Source organism: Prunus avium, chromosome 1 (assembly GCF_965620075.1).
Source record: "Prunus avium chromosome 1, drPruAviu1.hap1.1, whole genome shotgun sequence".
NCBI classification, from domain to species: domain Eukaryota; kingdom Viridiplantae; phylum Streptophyta; class Magnoliopsida; order Rosales; family Rosaceae; genus Prunus; species Prunus avium.
The window spans coordinates 52511529-52529377 of NC_142284.1; the positions used below are offsets into that span (position 1 = coordinate 52511529).

The 17849-nt window shown below is 38.4% G+C and overlaps 1 protein-coding gene across 6 annotated transcripts; it reads right to left on the reverse strand.

The window, feature by feature from the left end:
• Positions 1-226: 226 nt before the first annotated feature.
• Positions 227-11649, reverse strand: LOC110774526 (nucleoporin). 6 transcript variants are annotated; one of them, XM_021979070.2, is made up of 11 exons: positions 11427-11649; positions 10954-11084; positions 10023-10677; positions 9725-9883; positions 3843-9646; positions 2269-3157; positions 1461-2146; positions 1215-1356; positions 1011-1092; positions 775-908; positions 227-652 (listed from the first exon to the last, which is right to left on the reverse strand). In XM_021979070.2, the coding sequence occupies exons 2-10, from the start codon at positions 11002-11004 to the stop codon at positions 806-808; spliced, it is 8571 nt and encodes a 2856-aa protein (XP_021834762.1). In that variant the 5' UTR covers positions 11005-11084; positions 11427-11649; the 3' UTR covers positions 227-652; positions 775-805. The 6 variants fall into 6 exon arrangements, with proteins under 6 accessions (XP_021834762.1, XP_021834761.1, XP_088103652.1 ...); XM_021979069.2 differs by having other exon boundaries at positions 3843-9872; positions 10036-10677; XM_088247526.1 differs by having other exon boundaries at positions 3843-9872; positions 10027-10677.
• Positions 11650-17849: the final 6200 nt, after the last annotated feature.

A 17849-nucleotide genomic window follows, 5' to 3' on the forward strand; every position in this document is an offset into this window, starting at 1 on the left:
GGACATAATTCTATGAAAATAAAAGGCAATTTGAAACCCAAGGAGCTATTAATTCAAGTTGTTATGAGCAGTTTTCCGGTATCCGAAATCCTGTATTCGAATTCTCATTTCCCCATATCGCTTGGAATAAGAAATATATAATAAGAAAAAGCCCAATTCGAACCAATTTGAAAAAAGTAGATACTAATTGATGACCAAAAAGAACCAAGTATACAGGTACAAAATCTGCTTGCAGAAAACCGAGTCAAAGCCTTCACATATATCCCTGGAATTTACATTACATAATACCATAAAAGCACTACTTTGGAGCTTTTGTTACAGCTAAATTCCCTCTAATTTTAATAAGAGAACCTATAATAATAACAGCTATCATGTGTACAACCTTTGGTTGGGTATTGAGGTAAACAAATTTTGACCTATGATCCCTATGATGGAATTTCCTTTTTCTTATTAGATGCAACCAAGCTTCCGAGATTCATTACAATAAAAAATGGGAATCTGAATTGCTTGGTTGAGCAAAATAATAAATCAATCTAACCACATCTAGGAAGGAGAAAAAAATTGCAGATTAAGCTTCCAACTTAATACCCCAACAAAAGCATAATCATAGTTGGGACTAGGAGCCCATCTTGCATCCCAACCAAATGCGAACCTGCAACACAAGCAAACGCAAAGCATAAGATTTGACTTTCAAGCAGAATTTCCAGACATATCAGTAGAGCAAGATCAGATGTTCAATAAAATCAATAAAACAGATTTGCGACCAAACAACACCTGACAAGAGGATCTCTGACCATTTGGCTTTTCAAATTGCAAAAGTAGCAACAAGCGCATGCAGTATAAACCAATAGAGTATAATGCCAAGCCGTAAAGCAGGTTGCCGCATTAGAGTCCGCTCACAAGAAACCCTGGAGATTGTGTACAAGATGATTTAGTTTATTCACAAAATCTAGGAAAGTTTCAAATTGAAATATTACAAAAATAATAATAATATGGAATTCGATGTGTACCAAAGGCCATCGACCATGTCAGTCACAGGTCTTGTAAATCTTGGAACAATTCTTGATGTAGTGAGTGACTTGAAACCATGAACTACAGCAAAAGAAACAAAGAAAAGTCAAACACGAGTAAGAAATGCCTTGACTTGTCTGACTTGGAATTAGAGGAAAAGAACAGTAAAAGATGACAGAAACTATATCAGTATAGGATTTTACCTTTATCATCCTCTTCATCGTCCAACCTACTAGTCTTCTCAGAATCCATATCTATGGCAATTGCAACTTGGTCACTATTGCCTTTGCGCAAACTGCGGACTTGAGGTGCAATGGAGGTCCCAGATGCCACCCAGTTGTTTATCTATTAAAAAAATCCACAAATTAAAGTCATTAATGACATTCCAATACTCTGACAAAGGCCTAGAAATGCAAGTTAATATACAAATAAACATATAAACATCTCACCGCAGGTTCAACCTCGATAATTTCAGAGGTCATACTAGTTCCTCTGCCAGAATCTCCAACACCTTCAAGCAAATTTAGTCGCGATTCTTTCTCATGTAAAGACTTCTCAAGACTTTCTCCCTTCCGTGTTAATTCTTGTACCTTACTCCTCTCAACTTGCAATAGCGTATCCTTGCTTTGAGCTACAGCCTGTAGATCCTCCAATTCTGATATAATACAATCAATCTTTTTCTTAAATATTTCCTTATGTTCAGAGTCATGATCATTGTTCTTATCCATAAGATATGCATTGTGCACAACAACCCGAGCAACATTCATATCAAACCATGTTAATAACTCATGGATCTCATCTGAATTTCTCTTGTTGTTGGTTTGAGATGCAACAAGAACATCATTGGTGCACCTAGTGACCTCTTGCCTTAAGAAAGATATCTCAGCATCCCGATCTTGCAATTGTGATTGGAGCTTTTCCACCTCGGCAAGGAGGTTTGCAGATAGATGATGTAGCTCATCAAACTTTCTCACAGTGACAGAAAGCTTTTTCATAACCTTCCCACGAGAAGCTTCAAGGTTCTCAAGATCTAAGTTCTTTTGTTCCACAACACTTTCCAATTCCTTAATCTTGAAAGTGAGACCTTGCATTTGCACCTCCTCATCATCAAGTGCTTGCATTAGGTCCTCAATCTCTGCAATCACAAGCAATTTTATAATTATTGATTATTTAAATAACCATTTTAAACTTCCTTCAAAAGATAAACATTCAAATTATATATTTGATGGTGTGGATCAAATGTCAATGAGAACTGACCTTGGTCTTTGGCAGCAATCACATCAGTCAGTGATCTGACCCTCTCTTGCAAATCGGTAGAAGTCGCACGACCATCTTCTAGCTCTTTCACTCTCTGCTCCAACAGGTTACGTTCACCCTTCATCACTTCCACCTGTTTTTCCAAATCATGCACCAACATTTTTGAGGATTGAAGATCCATTGAATAACTTGTCGCAGCCGCTTCAGCCCCCTTGATTTGACTTACAAGCTCCATGCAGATCCTTTCCCTTTGAATGTCCTTCTCCTGAAGTTCTTTCTGCAACTTGGAAATGGTAATCTTCAATTCCTTTTGGTTACCTTCCACAATTTCCGCTGTCAGAGTACCAAAATCATTCACAGTCGACAATAGCCCGTCCGTCATAGTCCTGACACATTCCTCAGAGTGAAACTGCTCCTCTCCACCAAAAGAAAGTCCATCGACGGGAAATTCTGCTGATTTCAATCTCATCCCTTGATCTCCAGCAGCCCAACCATTTCCGACCAATTCAGTTTTTCTTCTACCCATTTCCATAACTGAACTAGTGCATGCTTCAAAAAGTAAGCCAATATTTCTACGCAAGAGAAGAAGCTCCTTGTCTTTTTCCTTTTCAACTCTTTCCATATGCAACAAGTCTCTCTTCAAGGATTCAACTGACTCATTTTTGGAAGTTAATTCTCCATGAACAATTGCAATTAATTTTGATACATTATTGGTTTTTTCATGTAATGAAATTGAGTGTTCATCTAATTTTTCTTTAAGCGCACCAACCTCCACCATGAGTTCTTGCAGATAATGCCTTACATAACTAAAGATTCCAACAATAAAATTGTCATCTGAACGGCCATGCATGTTGGAGTCTGACCAAGAATTCATCAAAGTAAAGTTCTCCTGAACAGGGAAACTGAAATTAGAAGATATAGAAAATGCTATGTATATATAAAAAATAAAAATTAAAAATTAATAGTCTAACTGAAGCTGATGCGAGAGAAGAAAGCTTCAGATGAAATTTAAAGACTATATAATTGCCATACAAAATATAACAGAAAAAAGAGGTAAACAGCAATCATGATATACATAATAGTCATTAGTGATAATGATAATAACAGTATGCAAATGATAAGAGTATTACTATACCAAATTTTGGATACCAAGTGATGTGAACGTATTCATTTCTTCATTCTTGGTCCCACTTACTGTAATATGAGTCCTAGTTACTTTCAACAAAAGATAATGCTATATCATCTGTCACATCACTTGATATCCAAGAGTGTGAAATACATATACATAAAATGAATTCTTTTATAATCATTTGACACTAAAGAAGCTTCATTTCTAACAAGCTTACTGCAGTGAACAACACCATACTGTTTAACAAAATCATCGCACTTGTCTAACTTTTAGATGAATTTTATTAGTATTTTTGGGCAGGGGGAAGATGCAACAGAATTGAAACAAAGAACCTAGAATAAGTAGGAAATTGCCTTTAACAATCCACATAGAGAAACAAGAATAATAAAAAGAAAGTTGTAAAATACAATGGAACCAACGTTTGAGCGCATGCATAGTAAAGTACCTTATCTGATTTGCTCGTTATAAATCCACCCGTTGTAGTAAAAAGGGGTACATCAACCACATCAGCAGCACTGCTTGATTTGAGGCAGGAGTCAATACCAGACTCTAGGTTGTGCAAAAATTCCATGTCCTGGTGAAAAACACCAGCCAGTAAATTACTAACATCTTGGAACCCCTTCCTGAGTTGATCTACTCCAGACTTTAATCCCGCAAATTCAGAATGAGCTGTAGATAACTTTTCAAGACGAGAAAGAGCATCAAGCTTGGCGGCCTCTGTGAGATCCCTTTCCTTGGAGAGTGTAGCAAGTTCACTCGCAGATTTTGCTAGCTCTTCCTGGAGACCATCATTTCTCTCTTGAACCTCATTCAGTTCTGCAAGGAGTAGCTCTGCTGCTCTTTTTGATTTCCTAGCCTCCTGTTCCGAAGAAGACATATCTGCACGCAAATCACAGCACACTTTCCAAATATGTTCCAACTTCAAAACAGGATCACCAGAATTAGCATCATCTCCAACATCGATGTTGCCTAAAACATTTAAGATCAAGCTCAAAGTATTTCCTTGCTCCTGCAAATTGTGCTCACTTTCTTTCAAACAATTCCGCAAGAACAAAATCTCAGAATCTAGGGCTTCTACCCTCCCTGGATAAGCAGACAAATCCTTGAACTTCTCTTCATACTCTGCAAGTTTACCTTCCCCTATCTTGATCTCAGATCTCAAGCATTCCACCTCAGAATTGATCTCATCAAGATTTTGTTTCAGACTGTCACGCTGTTGCACCAATTGCTTTCCTTTTCTAACTGCAATGTTTAACTTATCTCTAACAGAAGCTGATTTCTGTTCCTCCTGATTAAGCAGCCCTTGCAACTCACTCACTTTTTTATCGAGTGCTTCTACCTCACAAGCCAAAGACCCTTGCTTCTCCAGATATCCATCTCTCTCCTCCTTCACAGCCAAAATTTCACGCTGAACCTCCTCCAACTCTTTCTTCAAAACAGCAATATCTGATTCAGCAGTATCAGGTGTAATTACGCTTCTTGCTTGATCAACCGTTGCTTCGGCAATTTCTGTATGGGTACCATCAGCTGCACTCCCAAACACTGGTTTTTCTGAGGAAAGAGTTGCATAATTCTCTAATAGCTTATTCAGTAACCCTTCAAAGCACTCAATGCTGCTTTCACCAGAATACTCTAACTTTATTCCAGGAACCTGCAAAGCATCAGTAACAAGACCCTGCAATCTTCTTATGTCACCTTCTATGCTGAAAATTTGCTCCTCATTCCCACACATCTTGGCTACATTCTCCTGCAAATCCGTAACTTCCTCCTGCAGTTTTTCATTCTCAAGCTCAAGCTCAGCTGCCTTTGCTGAAATTTTATCATGATCATTGATCAGAACCTCCAATCTTTGAGAAAGATTATTTCTCTCATCGATAAGTGTTTGAAGTTCTTCCTCAAGGTCAGATATTCTCCTTTTTGAGTCTTCCAAATCAGCAGTTAGTGATACACAAATGTTTTCAAGGTTAACAACCTTCTGCTGGAGAGACATATTATCACCCTCTGCCTCCAAAAGTGCTTTTCTTAACCACTCAATCCTATCCTCGGGCTCCATGGACCGCAGATGCGATGGCATATCAAACCTGTCCAGAAGTTCCTCCCACCTCTGGACTAAGTTGTTCCTCTCCATTAAAGATTGTTCCAACATTTCATTCTGTTCAGCCAACCCATAGAACTTATTTTGAAGTTCATCATATTTTCTTTTGATATCATCACTAGAATCTGAGCTTGGCTGTACATCATCTTTCCAGGAATCCATAACAACAAAACCAGCATCAGAGTATGAACCTCCACCAGCAGAACTCTTCTGATCTGAATCTGTCAGAGGAAAAGTGTTACCAGTAGCTGACCTAGCCAGCCAATCAATCTTTTCAATAATATCCCTCGAATGAAAATTCTCTGGCAGATCAAGGTCTTCCAAAATCTCTTCTATTCTCTGAAGGACAGAGTCTTTGAGAAGGAATGATTCCCTTAATGCAGTAGCCGAATTGCGAATGTATGAAAGCTCAGATTCCAGAGCTTCCACACGCTCACCTGCCTCTGAATATGCCTTGAGTTTTGTTTCAACCTCAACAAGCATGGAGTCTTTCAATTGCAGCTCCTGCAAGAATCTTTCCAGCTCACTAGATTTCTCCGTAAGGGACTGTTTGAGACCATCTCGCTGCACAATCAAGCCTTTCCCCTTAGAGACAGCAATGCTAAGCTTCTCTCTTAGGGAAGACACCCGTTGCTCCGATTGTTCAAGTTCATTTAGTTTCTCCTGTAACTCAGAACGAGCAACAAGAAGGGCATCCTCCACATGACGTAAACTTTCCTTGACAACAATGGTTTCACTTTCACGCTGGGAACACAAAGCATTTAAATGCTGTATTTCTTCCTGCATTGAAGTCAATTCCATCGCCTTAGATTGAAAACCTTCTTGAGATAAGCCTACCTGCACATCAGCCTCCTCGTACTTCCGAACAAGACACGACACCAATGATTCTAAGCGTGAAGCAGGCATTTTATCTACGTGAACCTCAGCATGTTCCACTTTTAGCACACCTTCAACATCTTTTATTAACTTCTGAATAGAATTTGCATCGAGGCATCTCTGTTTTAGCTCCTCAAATTCTTCTGTTCTATCCAACAACTCTGAGTTTATCTTCTTGTTAACAGATTGGAGTTGCAGCCTCTCACTCAGAAAATTCTCCAGCTGCTCTATGATGGTTACAAAATTACTGTAATCCAGATGATCAGGAAGCTTCTCATTTTCCGGGTTCATCTCACTTTCATCTATAGACCCATGCAAAACTCTAAGAAGTTTTTGAAGGCTGTCATACAACTTGCACAGAGTATCACTAGCCAATTCATTCTTTCCATGCAGATCATCACATTTCTCATTCACTTCTTTGTATAAAGTACAAATAGCCTCACGGTCCATTTGAGAACTTTGAAGTTTCCCCTTTAGATCTTCAATAACACTGACAGCATCATATACAGAAGAAACGAAATGACTAATTGTATCCAGACAATCATGAGAGACTGGTGTAGTTGTGGAACTCCCAAGAGATTCATCAAGTTTCCCAATTGCTTCAACAACCGGAGCAATAGTGGAATTCCAATGCTGCTCAAGTATCAAAACCCTCTCTGCTGCTTCCTTGTGAAAATTTTCTAACTGATCAGAGATCTGAGATACCAGGTCATTTGAACTTGTATGTAAATCATGCAATCGACTCTGCAATTGACTAATTCTTGATTCATACCCATGTAGCTTTCTACCAACTTCCACGTTTTCTGCTTCGAGATTAGTAACTTGTAGTTGTAAGGACTCACAGAGAACCACAAGCTCGCTATTCCTTGTTTCAATGCGGCCCCTATGTTGTTCTAAAGCTTCATATAGGACACCAAGCTCAATGTTGGTGGCTTCCAGCTTCTTGCTATGTTCCTCCAAGGCTTCATACTGATCCTTCAGCTCCCCAAATGTGGCATTAGCAGTTTTCCTACCCTCTCGTTCCTCCTTGAGCAGCACACTGGCATTTGCAGCATCCAGATGCAACTGCTCAAATAATGCTCTCAAGTTTCCAGTTTGCTCTCTTACTGATGCAATTGAATCTGCAGGTGATTGATTGTTAGTTAGACCTCGTTCCTCGACATCAAGTTCTTCAAGATGCGCCTTTGACTCGAAGGCTTGAATCAGTTTTGACACTGGAGGTGTGGAAACTTTATCATCTGACCTGTTCAAGGATTCTGAATGAGAGCAGATGCCTTCAATTTCCGGTACAAGTTTATTCAACATTTTATTTGCCTCCTCCAAGCGTCCCTTTAGTGCTACAAACCCAAAGGAATCATCAAAGATTTCACGCCCAAGATTCAGAAATGGTGAGCTTCCTACACAGCCATCAGAAAAGGGTTTTTCCACCATAATAAAGGAAACTTCACTATCTTCCTTTCCTGGAACTTGATGAAAATTTTCACTTTCAGTTGCAATCTCATGACCCCTGCTCTGCACTTCTGAGAGTTCAACTTGATTCTCAGCTTCCCCAGCTTGAGCTGGTATTTTGATTCCATCCTCATCAACCTCTCTCATCTTGGCTTTAAGTATGTCCAGACTGCTAGTAAGAAAAATATTTTCTTCGGTGAGTTGGTCAAGGCGTGTTGAAGTTTCTTTTAAGTCAATCACAACCCTCATATGTTCTCCATGTTCTGCAGATAACCGCTCTTGAAGAACAAGAAGTTCAGAAGAAAGTCTCTCAATCTCATGAGCAGAATGCTCCTTCTCTTCCTCGAGCTTCTTTCTCTCCACTGTAACTAAACCAAGACTCGCATTCAAATTTCCATTTTCTACCTGCAAAGCCAATACTAAATTCTTACTGTCAGCCAATTCTATTGCAAGTTTCTCATTCTCAGAGGAAAGATGTTCCTTCTCCTCCTCAAGTTTCTTTCTCTCCTCTGTTACTGAACCCAGACTCCCACTCAAGTTGGATATTTGACCCTGTAGAGCTGCCACAAAACTTTTGCCATCAACTAAGTCTGCTGAAAGCTTCTCCTTCTCGTGTAGATGAAGATCATTTTGCTCAACAAGTTTCTTTCTATCTTCATCCATTGAAGCAATAGTCCCATTTAATTTCTCATTTTCCACCTGTAAAGCTGCCACCAAAGACTTGCAGTCAGCCAACTCTTCTGACAGTCTTGACAAATCCTGCCATGACCTTTCCAGGCTGCTATGCAATTCAATTGCTCTAGCAGAAAATTCTTCAGTGTCTGCCTTCGCAGTTTGAAATTGGTTTTGGAGCTCCTCCCTTCCACTAGCAACAGGCTGGAGTTCACATCTGCACTCTGCAAGCTCTTCAGCAAGGTATTGGTTCTTCTCACGAACTTCATTGAGTGAAGCACGAAGAAGAGATGTTTCATCAAGCAACTGATTACGCTGGCAATCAAACTCCACTTGCATCTCAGACTGCTGTGCAAGCTGCAAGTGAAAGATATCTTTTGTGAAATTTGTGAGAATCAATTCTTCTTTAAGTCGCTCAAATGATTCTGGAAATCCATATTCTGGCCCAATAAAATTGGTAATCCCTGGAAATGAGTTAGAAACTGATTCGATTGTCTTAAGAAGAATCCGAAACTCTTCTTCATTAAGCCTCCTAATTACTTCTGTGAGCTGTGAGAGACTGATTGAGCTGACATCTGCAACAGGAGACACAGTCCATCCTTTATCTGGACTCACCACATTGATTTGTGGAGGCCTTTCACAGCCATCCAACGGATGTTTCTGATGAAAATCCTCAGCAACGTCCCTATGTTCTTCCCCACCTTGCTCAGAACCAGATCCAAATTGCACCTCTGACTTTTCTTCAAAATAAGAACCTGGAACATCTTCTCTTTTCTGCTCGGTTGGCACAACAGCACTAACAAGTAAAGATCCATCTGCCTCAGGTAAAGCAGAAGCAGATACTGTGAGTCCATCAGACATGGTTGCACCAGCTGGCCCAGATGCTTCATCTGCCTTACCAGTTTGCCCATCTACAGAGGAAGCTAGGTTGGTGAGAGCTTCAGCAGTTCTATCAATCTCAGACAGAGAAAGAATTTCATCTCCTTCATGACTAGGATCAGATTGCTTTGTATCTGAAGCAAATACTAACATTCCATCAGATGCTTCATCCACCTTACCAGTTTGCTCATCTACAGAGGGTGCTTTACCAGAGAAACTTTCAAGGCTTCTATCAAGCTCAGATGAAGAAAGCATGTTATCTCCTTCAAGCTTCACTTCTGCTTCACGACTAGGATCAGATTGCTTTGTATCTGAAGCAAATACTAAAATTCCATTAGATGCTTCATCCAACTTACCAATTTGCTCATCTACAGAGGGTGCTTCACCAGAGAAACTTTCAATGCTTCTATCAAGCTCAGATGAAGAAAGCATGTTATCTCCTTTAAGCTCCAATTCTGCTTCATGTCTATGATTAGATTTCTTTGCATCCAAACCATCAGCTTCCTGCATTGCCCCTACCCAGCAACAAATGAGATTCTAATTATACATCAAACCCATCAGTTTTCCTAATCTGCCCAGTTAACTTCCAGGAGAATCCCAATAGAATAGAGAATATACAAAGAAAGTTAAACAAAAAAAGGAGAAGAGTACAACCTACATCGGTTACCTGATCTTCCCTCTGCTGCATCAACACTGTATTAATATTCTCCTGTGAAGGCAATGACTCCTCTTCTCTACTCAGACTCTCTGTGTCAACAGTAACACACATCCCCGCAGCAACATCAACTGAAGCGGGTTGCGCTGACACATCAACTGGTATAGACATATTGGCATCTTTGGCTTGCCCTCCAGAATCCACAACATGTGACGTGTCCGAAGAAATAACCCTTGCCACCTCAGCATCAGCGGTCCCAGCATTCTCCCCCTCATTCCTGACAGAAAATTCAACATCATGCTTAGTGACCCCCACCTCCTGTGATGGTGACTCAGCATTTTGGTCGATCGGAGTTTCAACTACACTTGTCTCATGTGTAATGGGCACCACCGAGGGACCAGCAGCAGCAACATTAATTTCAGAAGCTGCAGATTTCTCCCCAGAATGTGACCCTGATGAGTTGATGATATTCAGATTAGCATCTATAGGAGACTCAGTTTCTCCTTCAGGGGCCTGAGGCAATGCTGTAGATTTAGCGGCACTAGAGACTGCATCAGCATCAGCTTCATTCTGATCCGATTTACCAGACTTCTTTGAGGATTTTCCATGGCTTCCACTGCCTTTACTATCTTTCTTCTGACGATATTGTTGAAGCTGATGACAAATATACAAGACTATATATTAAAATCCGATAGCTCATTTCCACTCTCTGGTTTGTTCATGTGACACTAAAGAAAACAAAAAAGAAAAAGATAGAAAATACCCATAGGCACTATACAAAAAAATTTCTTTAAACATATCTAAAGTAACATAGAAAAAGGATACAACACAGACAAGTTAGAATTTAATAGGGGTGGCAGATTAGGGCATGTAATACATGGGATGCGTCAAAAACCCTAATGCTCTCTTATAACCAAGAGCTATGTGTACCTTTTTTCGTCCGGCAGCGAGCAGATCGGTACGGCTCTTGTTCTTGTCCATCCGATCCACTCCGTTCTTGCTCCCCACTGTGTATCCGCGCAGATCACCACGGCCACGTCTCAATCACCATTGAATCCTGCCTATAAACCATTAAACACAATCACCATTACATAGAATAAATACACGTTCGGTACAGAAAAATCAAAACTGAAACTCGAATTTGATGCTGATTTCAGAAAATGAGAAACATGCCGGCACTGAGCCCAATACATTTGGTACATTTTCATTCAATTTCCTTTCCCGGCAACCAAACAGGATATCAAAATTAAATCCGATTCGGAAGATCAAGAACCTAATTCACTCACTAACAAGCCCCAAAAACAAACCTAATTAGACGAAAACAGAGCAACGAAAACGGGCAGGAATCACAGAACACGAAAACGAAATCGATTCGTTCGAAAATTCAAACGAAGAAAGCGTACCTGAATTTCGCACCAGCTCCATGTATTGGGCCGCCGTGGTTAATAGGATGGTTTTGGTGCCAATTGCTTGGGCTCTAATGAAAGCTTCTATGGCGCCCTCTGGGTCTCTCTCTCGGAGTCACTGCGTGCATGCGTTGGTCCCTTCCTTGTCCCCTTGGATCTAACGCAACCTTCGTTTTTGCTGTGCTAACCTCATTTGCCTGTAGGTAGCGTGAGATGTCGATTTGGAAGGGAAGGGAATTGAAACGTCGCTGTTTTGGTGATTGGGGTTGGTTGGACTTGGAGCAACTGTTTTCCGTTTGCTATTGAACCCAATACGCCTTGGGCCTTCGGTGAAATGGATTGTCCATCTAACCGAGAAATATATTATAAAACCCAATTATGTTTTTTTTTTTTTTTTAAATTCACAATGTTCTGATATGACGGTTTTTTTTTTTTTTCAAAACAAGTATATTCTACTATAATCTAATATAAAGTACAATGAGGAAAATTCGAACTCTGGTGCATAGTGGGGAGCACAATCGCTCTAACTAATTTGGCTAAACTCATGTTTTCTATGACACGGTGTTTTTTTTTTTTGTCAAAGTCAGAAAATGGGAGGAGGCTTTTCTCACACATACTCTTAAGGTGTCAAGGGAGTCGAACCTAGAATAACTGGTCTGTAAGTCAAGGTCCTTTTTCACTGCACCAAAATCCCTTTACCTATTACGCCTTACATAAGTTGAGATAAATAATTTGACTTTTCCATTAATGTTTATAGACTACTTTGGGGAAGTCAAGCATTATCGAATAGTCTTTCAACGGTAAGTTAGGTATTTAGATGCATACATAGGTCGATCTATTAAGGAGTTAGAGGGGGTAGGCTCCTTGTTTTAGAGTGGGGTTGGACAGGGTGGGCCAAAATATTTGTTCTATAGCTTCTTTTATCTCCCCCTCGTAGAGAAATTTTTGTTGATCCGTCATTGGGCAAGGATATACAATAAACTAACTAAGGAGACGAATATAGTGTGTTTTGATAATACTAAAATAACCATGATGATAATCAAATAGCTAATCCTATCCCATCTAACTTTTTTGCATGGATATACTTTAGAAGAAACATTTAAAATGTGAATTGTTTAGAACTTGGTGCTAACAAGGCCCAACTCTATTGCTCCTTGAAGTTTAGAGTCATTCTATAGTGAGGGCCTTATATATGGCTCTTAGTTGAGGTTTTATCTCTTAACCGTTGAATTAGACTAATTAATTTGATTCAATGATTAAGAGATAGGGTCACCAACAGGAGTTGGTCCAAGTGGAAGGGGCTTGGATCCTTTAAACAAGAGGTCCTGGGTTCGATCTCAGGCGCTTGCGAATAGAGCAGACTTTGTTGGGAGAGGTCCCCGCTTTGGGCCCGACAGTACCTCGAGGGTTAGTCCCCGCAATCGCGCGGGGAATACCTTGGTTTTCACCAAAAAAAAAAGATAGGGTCTCACCTAATGGACATAAATAAAGTCATCACTATAGAATTTTTGTGGAGTTTAAATTTCACATATTATAAGTAGCCCGTTCTAGGACCATTTAGGCCCATAAAGCCCAGCTCCGGTCGCACCTCATGGCTAAAACGGTAGAGGACGGGGCCGTTTTGTTTAATATGCCTAGAATAAAGCATATTGCGTGCTTTTGATATTGAAGCCCGACTTTCACAAGTGGGGTAAGATTTGATGCAAAATTTAATTATGCCGATCAAGAAAATTCAACGCCCACCGAGATGCTAAGAAAAGAATAATAATATTTCAAAAGTTGCACGACAATCAAACTTTAATTAATAAATAAATGTCCAATGTGGTGTCAACTAGAAGCTTACAAAATAATAATAATAATAATAATAATAACAAATATTAAAAAATATATAATTAAAAAATATAAGAGAGAAGAAACAACTAGGGATGGGGATGTCTTGACTAATAATAAAATTATATGCATTGCTAGTTGGATCCTTTTAAGCACTCCAACCTTTGTTGTGATATTATTATTATTTTCAAACCCTTTTATTTGACTTTTAAAACATTTTTAAATTATGAGGAGAATAAAATTATGGCACTATTAGCTATTGGGTGCTCTATCTCTTCGACCGCGGGGAGAGCATCAAATTTTGAAGATACGAATTTATTTCTTTATCCATACAAATTTTTCTAGCGGAGAATCAAATCCTATGCATATCAAACATGGGCACAATGTAATAATTCTTTTTTAGAGGTGGTCCGGCGCAAAGTCAAACATCGATTCGTATTGAGATTGAAGGGATTTTTTTAGTTAAAAGTTGAATTAACTTAAGGATGTGATTAAAGTAAGTTAACTTGTGACAAAAATTATTCGGTTCTTCCAATACATTCCTTGAGTTCTAAAATGGAGCGAGCACAATTACGAGAGTAGGTAAAAATTGCACAACTTATTTTAGGCAGTGGATAGAGAGCATGGTTTGAGTTATATTTTTCAAATTTCTCTCTAAAATTTGTCTAAATATGTAGTTTATGGAGCCCATTGTGGATGCTCTAAAAACTATGAGATGACGATCATAAATATTACAAAAATGTAAATTTATGTTTATTTTTAATTATTTTCCACCATTATCCATTACATTGCATCATAATTCAAGAATATATTCTTAATATTTCTTAACCAAAAAAATAAAATTGATGCATAGTTTGTAGTCTTTTGCCTCTACAATTATGTGCATAATCTTTAAAGAAAGTCATAGTCAACTCTACGTCTTCATTTTAATCGTCGGATATTTATAGGATAAATCGGACGGTTAATATAAGAGATACCAGCAAGACCCAGCTTTTATGAAAAGGAAAAAGCTAGTCAATGGTTTCGGATTTAGGCCCCGTTTGGGATTGTTTTTTTTCGCCAAAAACCTGCTTCACTTTAAAGTTAAGCAGTTTAAGGTGTTTGGTAAAAAGAAAATATCCTGATTATTTTCAAAGCAATGGCCTTTTGACAGCAGCTTTTAAAAGCAGACCCTGGGTTGCTTTTCAAAGCTGCTTTCAAAAGAAGCAGAGATGAACATTTAATGGATTTTTTTAATTCCCAAAATACCATCATTCATTTTAAAAAATGACACCACCTCCACTTCCACATCCAACTCAACCACTTGCACCACCACATTTACTACCTCCACAACCACCGCCACCACCATATCCTCCTCCTCCTCATCCTCCACCACCACCACCACAACCACCACCTCCTCCACCACCACCACCTCCTCCACCACCACCTCCTCCTTCACCTCCACCTCCACATCCACCACCACCACCACCACCTCCTCCAAAACCTCCAAATCCACAACCAACATCACCACCACCACATCCTCCTCCTCCTCATCCTCCGCCACCACCACCTCATCCACCACCTCCTCCACCACCTCCACCACCACCACCACCTCCACAACCAACACCACCACCACAACCATGCTGCCACTGCCACCACCACCACCTCCACAACCGCCATCCCTACCACCACCACCTCCACTCGATCACTACAACTACCACCACATAATTAGTACATAACACTTTTAACATCATGTCTATTTTAGTCATTATTCATAGTTACAACAATTTTATATAAAAATTAACCAAACGTTTTTTACACTGCTTTTTGTACTAACAGCACTTTAAAAATATTGTTTACCAAACATGGAGCTGCTTTACTTTACAGCTAATTATTTTCAAAGCACAGCAGAAGCAACTTTTTTTTAAAAGTGACAACAATCCCAAACTAGGCCTTAAAATGGAAAAGGAGACTTCCACGTGATCACCCACTTTTGGTCAGCTTTATTTTCTCTTCCCCACTCAATAATTTTTTTCGTAGAACAGAGATTAATTAATCCCACTCAGCCAAAAAAAAAGTAAAATAAAATTGACATTTCTCATTCACATAGAGGCATTGAGAATTGGATGAACTACTCTTTTTTAGTTGATCTCACTTATGATTTCAAGTGTATTTAATTACGAATTTTAATATGAAATTCATATAATTTTTGATTTCGCATGTTGGGGAAGTTATAAATTAGAATTATTTTAATATCCATGTGAAAAGCATGAATTGATAAGCAAACACGACATAAGATATTGTAAATGTTGGTCGTAGCAATGTGCAGCCTATTTGAGGAACCACCTAATTGTATTACAGATGTTCTTTTTGAGAATTGTAACTTTTAGTTTTTACAGGTATGTTATTAGGGGGATGGGGGTGCTTTAATGGAGGCAAGATTTCTTTTCGGGATTCGGATCCTCTGCTCTTATTTTCTCTGCCATGATCTGCTTTACTTTTGCTCTCCACACGCCACCTCATGTATTTATAAAAAAACCCACACACTATTTAAATATAGAAACACACCCAAAATCAATTCTAAAATAAACAATTATATATTTTTTTGGTGTGTTTATAAATGGGTTTTGAGTGTGTGTAATGATGGGTTTTGGGTGTGTTTATAAAGTGTTTTGGGTGTTGGGTTTTTTTATAATTTCAGCCCCCATTTTGGGTGTTTTAGTGAAACCCCCTAAAATTTAATCTAAAGGACTTAAAGTTGACACATCATTCTTCAAGAAAAACCCAATTTACTTCTAATTAAAAAAGAAAAACAATATCCTAACCCAACTAATCAAACTTAACATCCTATCCCTTTCTTCTTCTTTTTTCTTGCTTCTTCCCGTCACACGATTTCTTCCTGTCTATAATCACAATCGATTCTGGTTGTTCCAGCGTTTGTTTAGTGGTGGAGCTTTGGTTGTTTAATATTGTTAATATTGAACTCAATGCCACCAGGTATGCTCAAGTGTGTCCTCAGAGTCAGCAAATATGAAGGAGCTCCTCCAATGGAATGACCTATATCAACAAGGTGGATCCATAAAGAAAAAATCTCTCAACTATGTTATGTAAAATTGATTTTTTTTCTTTTCTTTTCTTTTTGTGTGTAGAAGTCCTCGTTTTCTTTATTCTTCTTCGTTCTGCTTAAAGGCATGGCAAGATGGGATCTTACATAGATATCCATGGAAATCCCATTGGTCATGTTCCCATCTATCAAAAGAACAAAAAGCAAACTTATTTCCCCATATCCTTTGATGTGATGAGGGTGGTTGAAGGAAAAAAAAAATTCCTTCACTGTTTTCTTGGATAAAAGAGGAATTACGTTTCAAGACTTGGATATTGGGATTGTTTTGTAAGGTCCATTGACTGATGAGTTATGGTTATTTTCTCAAATCAATGGCTACTGAAAGATATATTTATATATATATTTTTTATTTTGATAGAGGAGAGAGAAGGGATTGTGATTACAGAATTTTTGGAGAAATGAAAGCTTGGCAGGGATAAGATTTTGGGGGCAAAGGCAGGAAGAAGATGTGCTAATAAGAATGTAGAAAAAAAAAAAGGAAAAAGAAAGGGAGACGATGTTAAGTTTGATGTTAGTTGGGTTAGGGTATTGTTTTTCTTTAGGAGTAATTTTTTGCTTGAAAAATGATGTGTCAACTTTAAGTCCTTTAGATTAAATTTTAATGAGGTGGCGTGTGGAGAATAAAAGTAAAGCAGATCATGGCAGAAAAAATCAGAGCAGAGGATCTGGATCCTTCTTTTTGTACATGCTATTAAAAAGATATGATACTTTGGTAGTCCGACGACTATACGTCTCATTTATTATAGAGATACTCACCTAATTCTTTAGGACATAATCCAATTTTTGTAATTGTTTCTTTCTTCATCATCAATTCAATAACACAATTTATAGCAAATACTTAACTAATGCTAGAAGACACTGTCATGAGCGTTGAATTATGGGTCAAATCAATTATTTTGATTAAAATGAGTATTGTGGGGTGAAGTTTTACCGTTTCAAGTCACGAAAAACACGTCGGTCATTTTCCAAGGGTTAGGAGACAAACAAGCAAGCTTCCTTCTTTTGACTTGGACATTCATGTGGTCCAAGTTTCTAGTTGGTAATTAAGAATAAATCCAAAAAAATCAAACTATGTTACGATGTGACACATGTGATATTAAAATGTCCTAACTTTACAACACATTTAGGTTTTTTTTTTCCACATTATTTGTAAATTAATTTATGCTTGCATATCCCGTGTTCACCAGTTGACAAAAGCCATCAATCCATGTCAGAAGACAATTCAACCCTAACTTTTATTTATTTTTTCTTCATTTATTAGACCAATTGAAAATTTTAGAATGACATAAAAACCCCTACCACGCATGCATTTCGGTCTTAGCATTTTTGCTACGGCAAATCAATAACTATAGTCACGTCTAAAAGAAAGTGTATATCCTTTGCCACCATTTAAAGACTCTCATAATATATATATATATATATATATATATATATATATATATTTTTCAAAGAGTCACATAAAATTTAAGTATGACTTTTATTCTTAG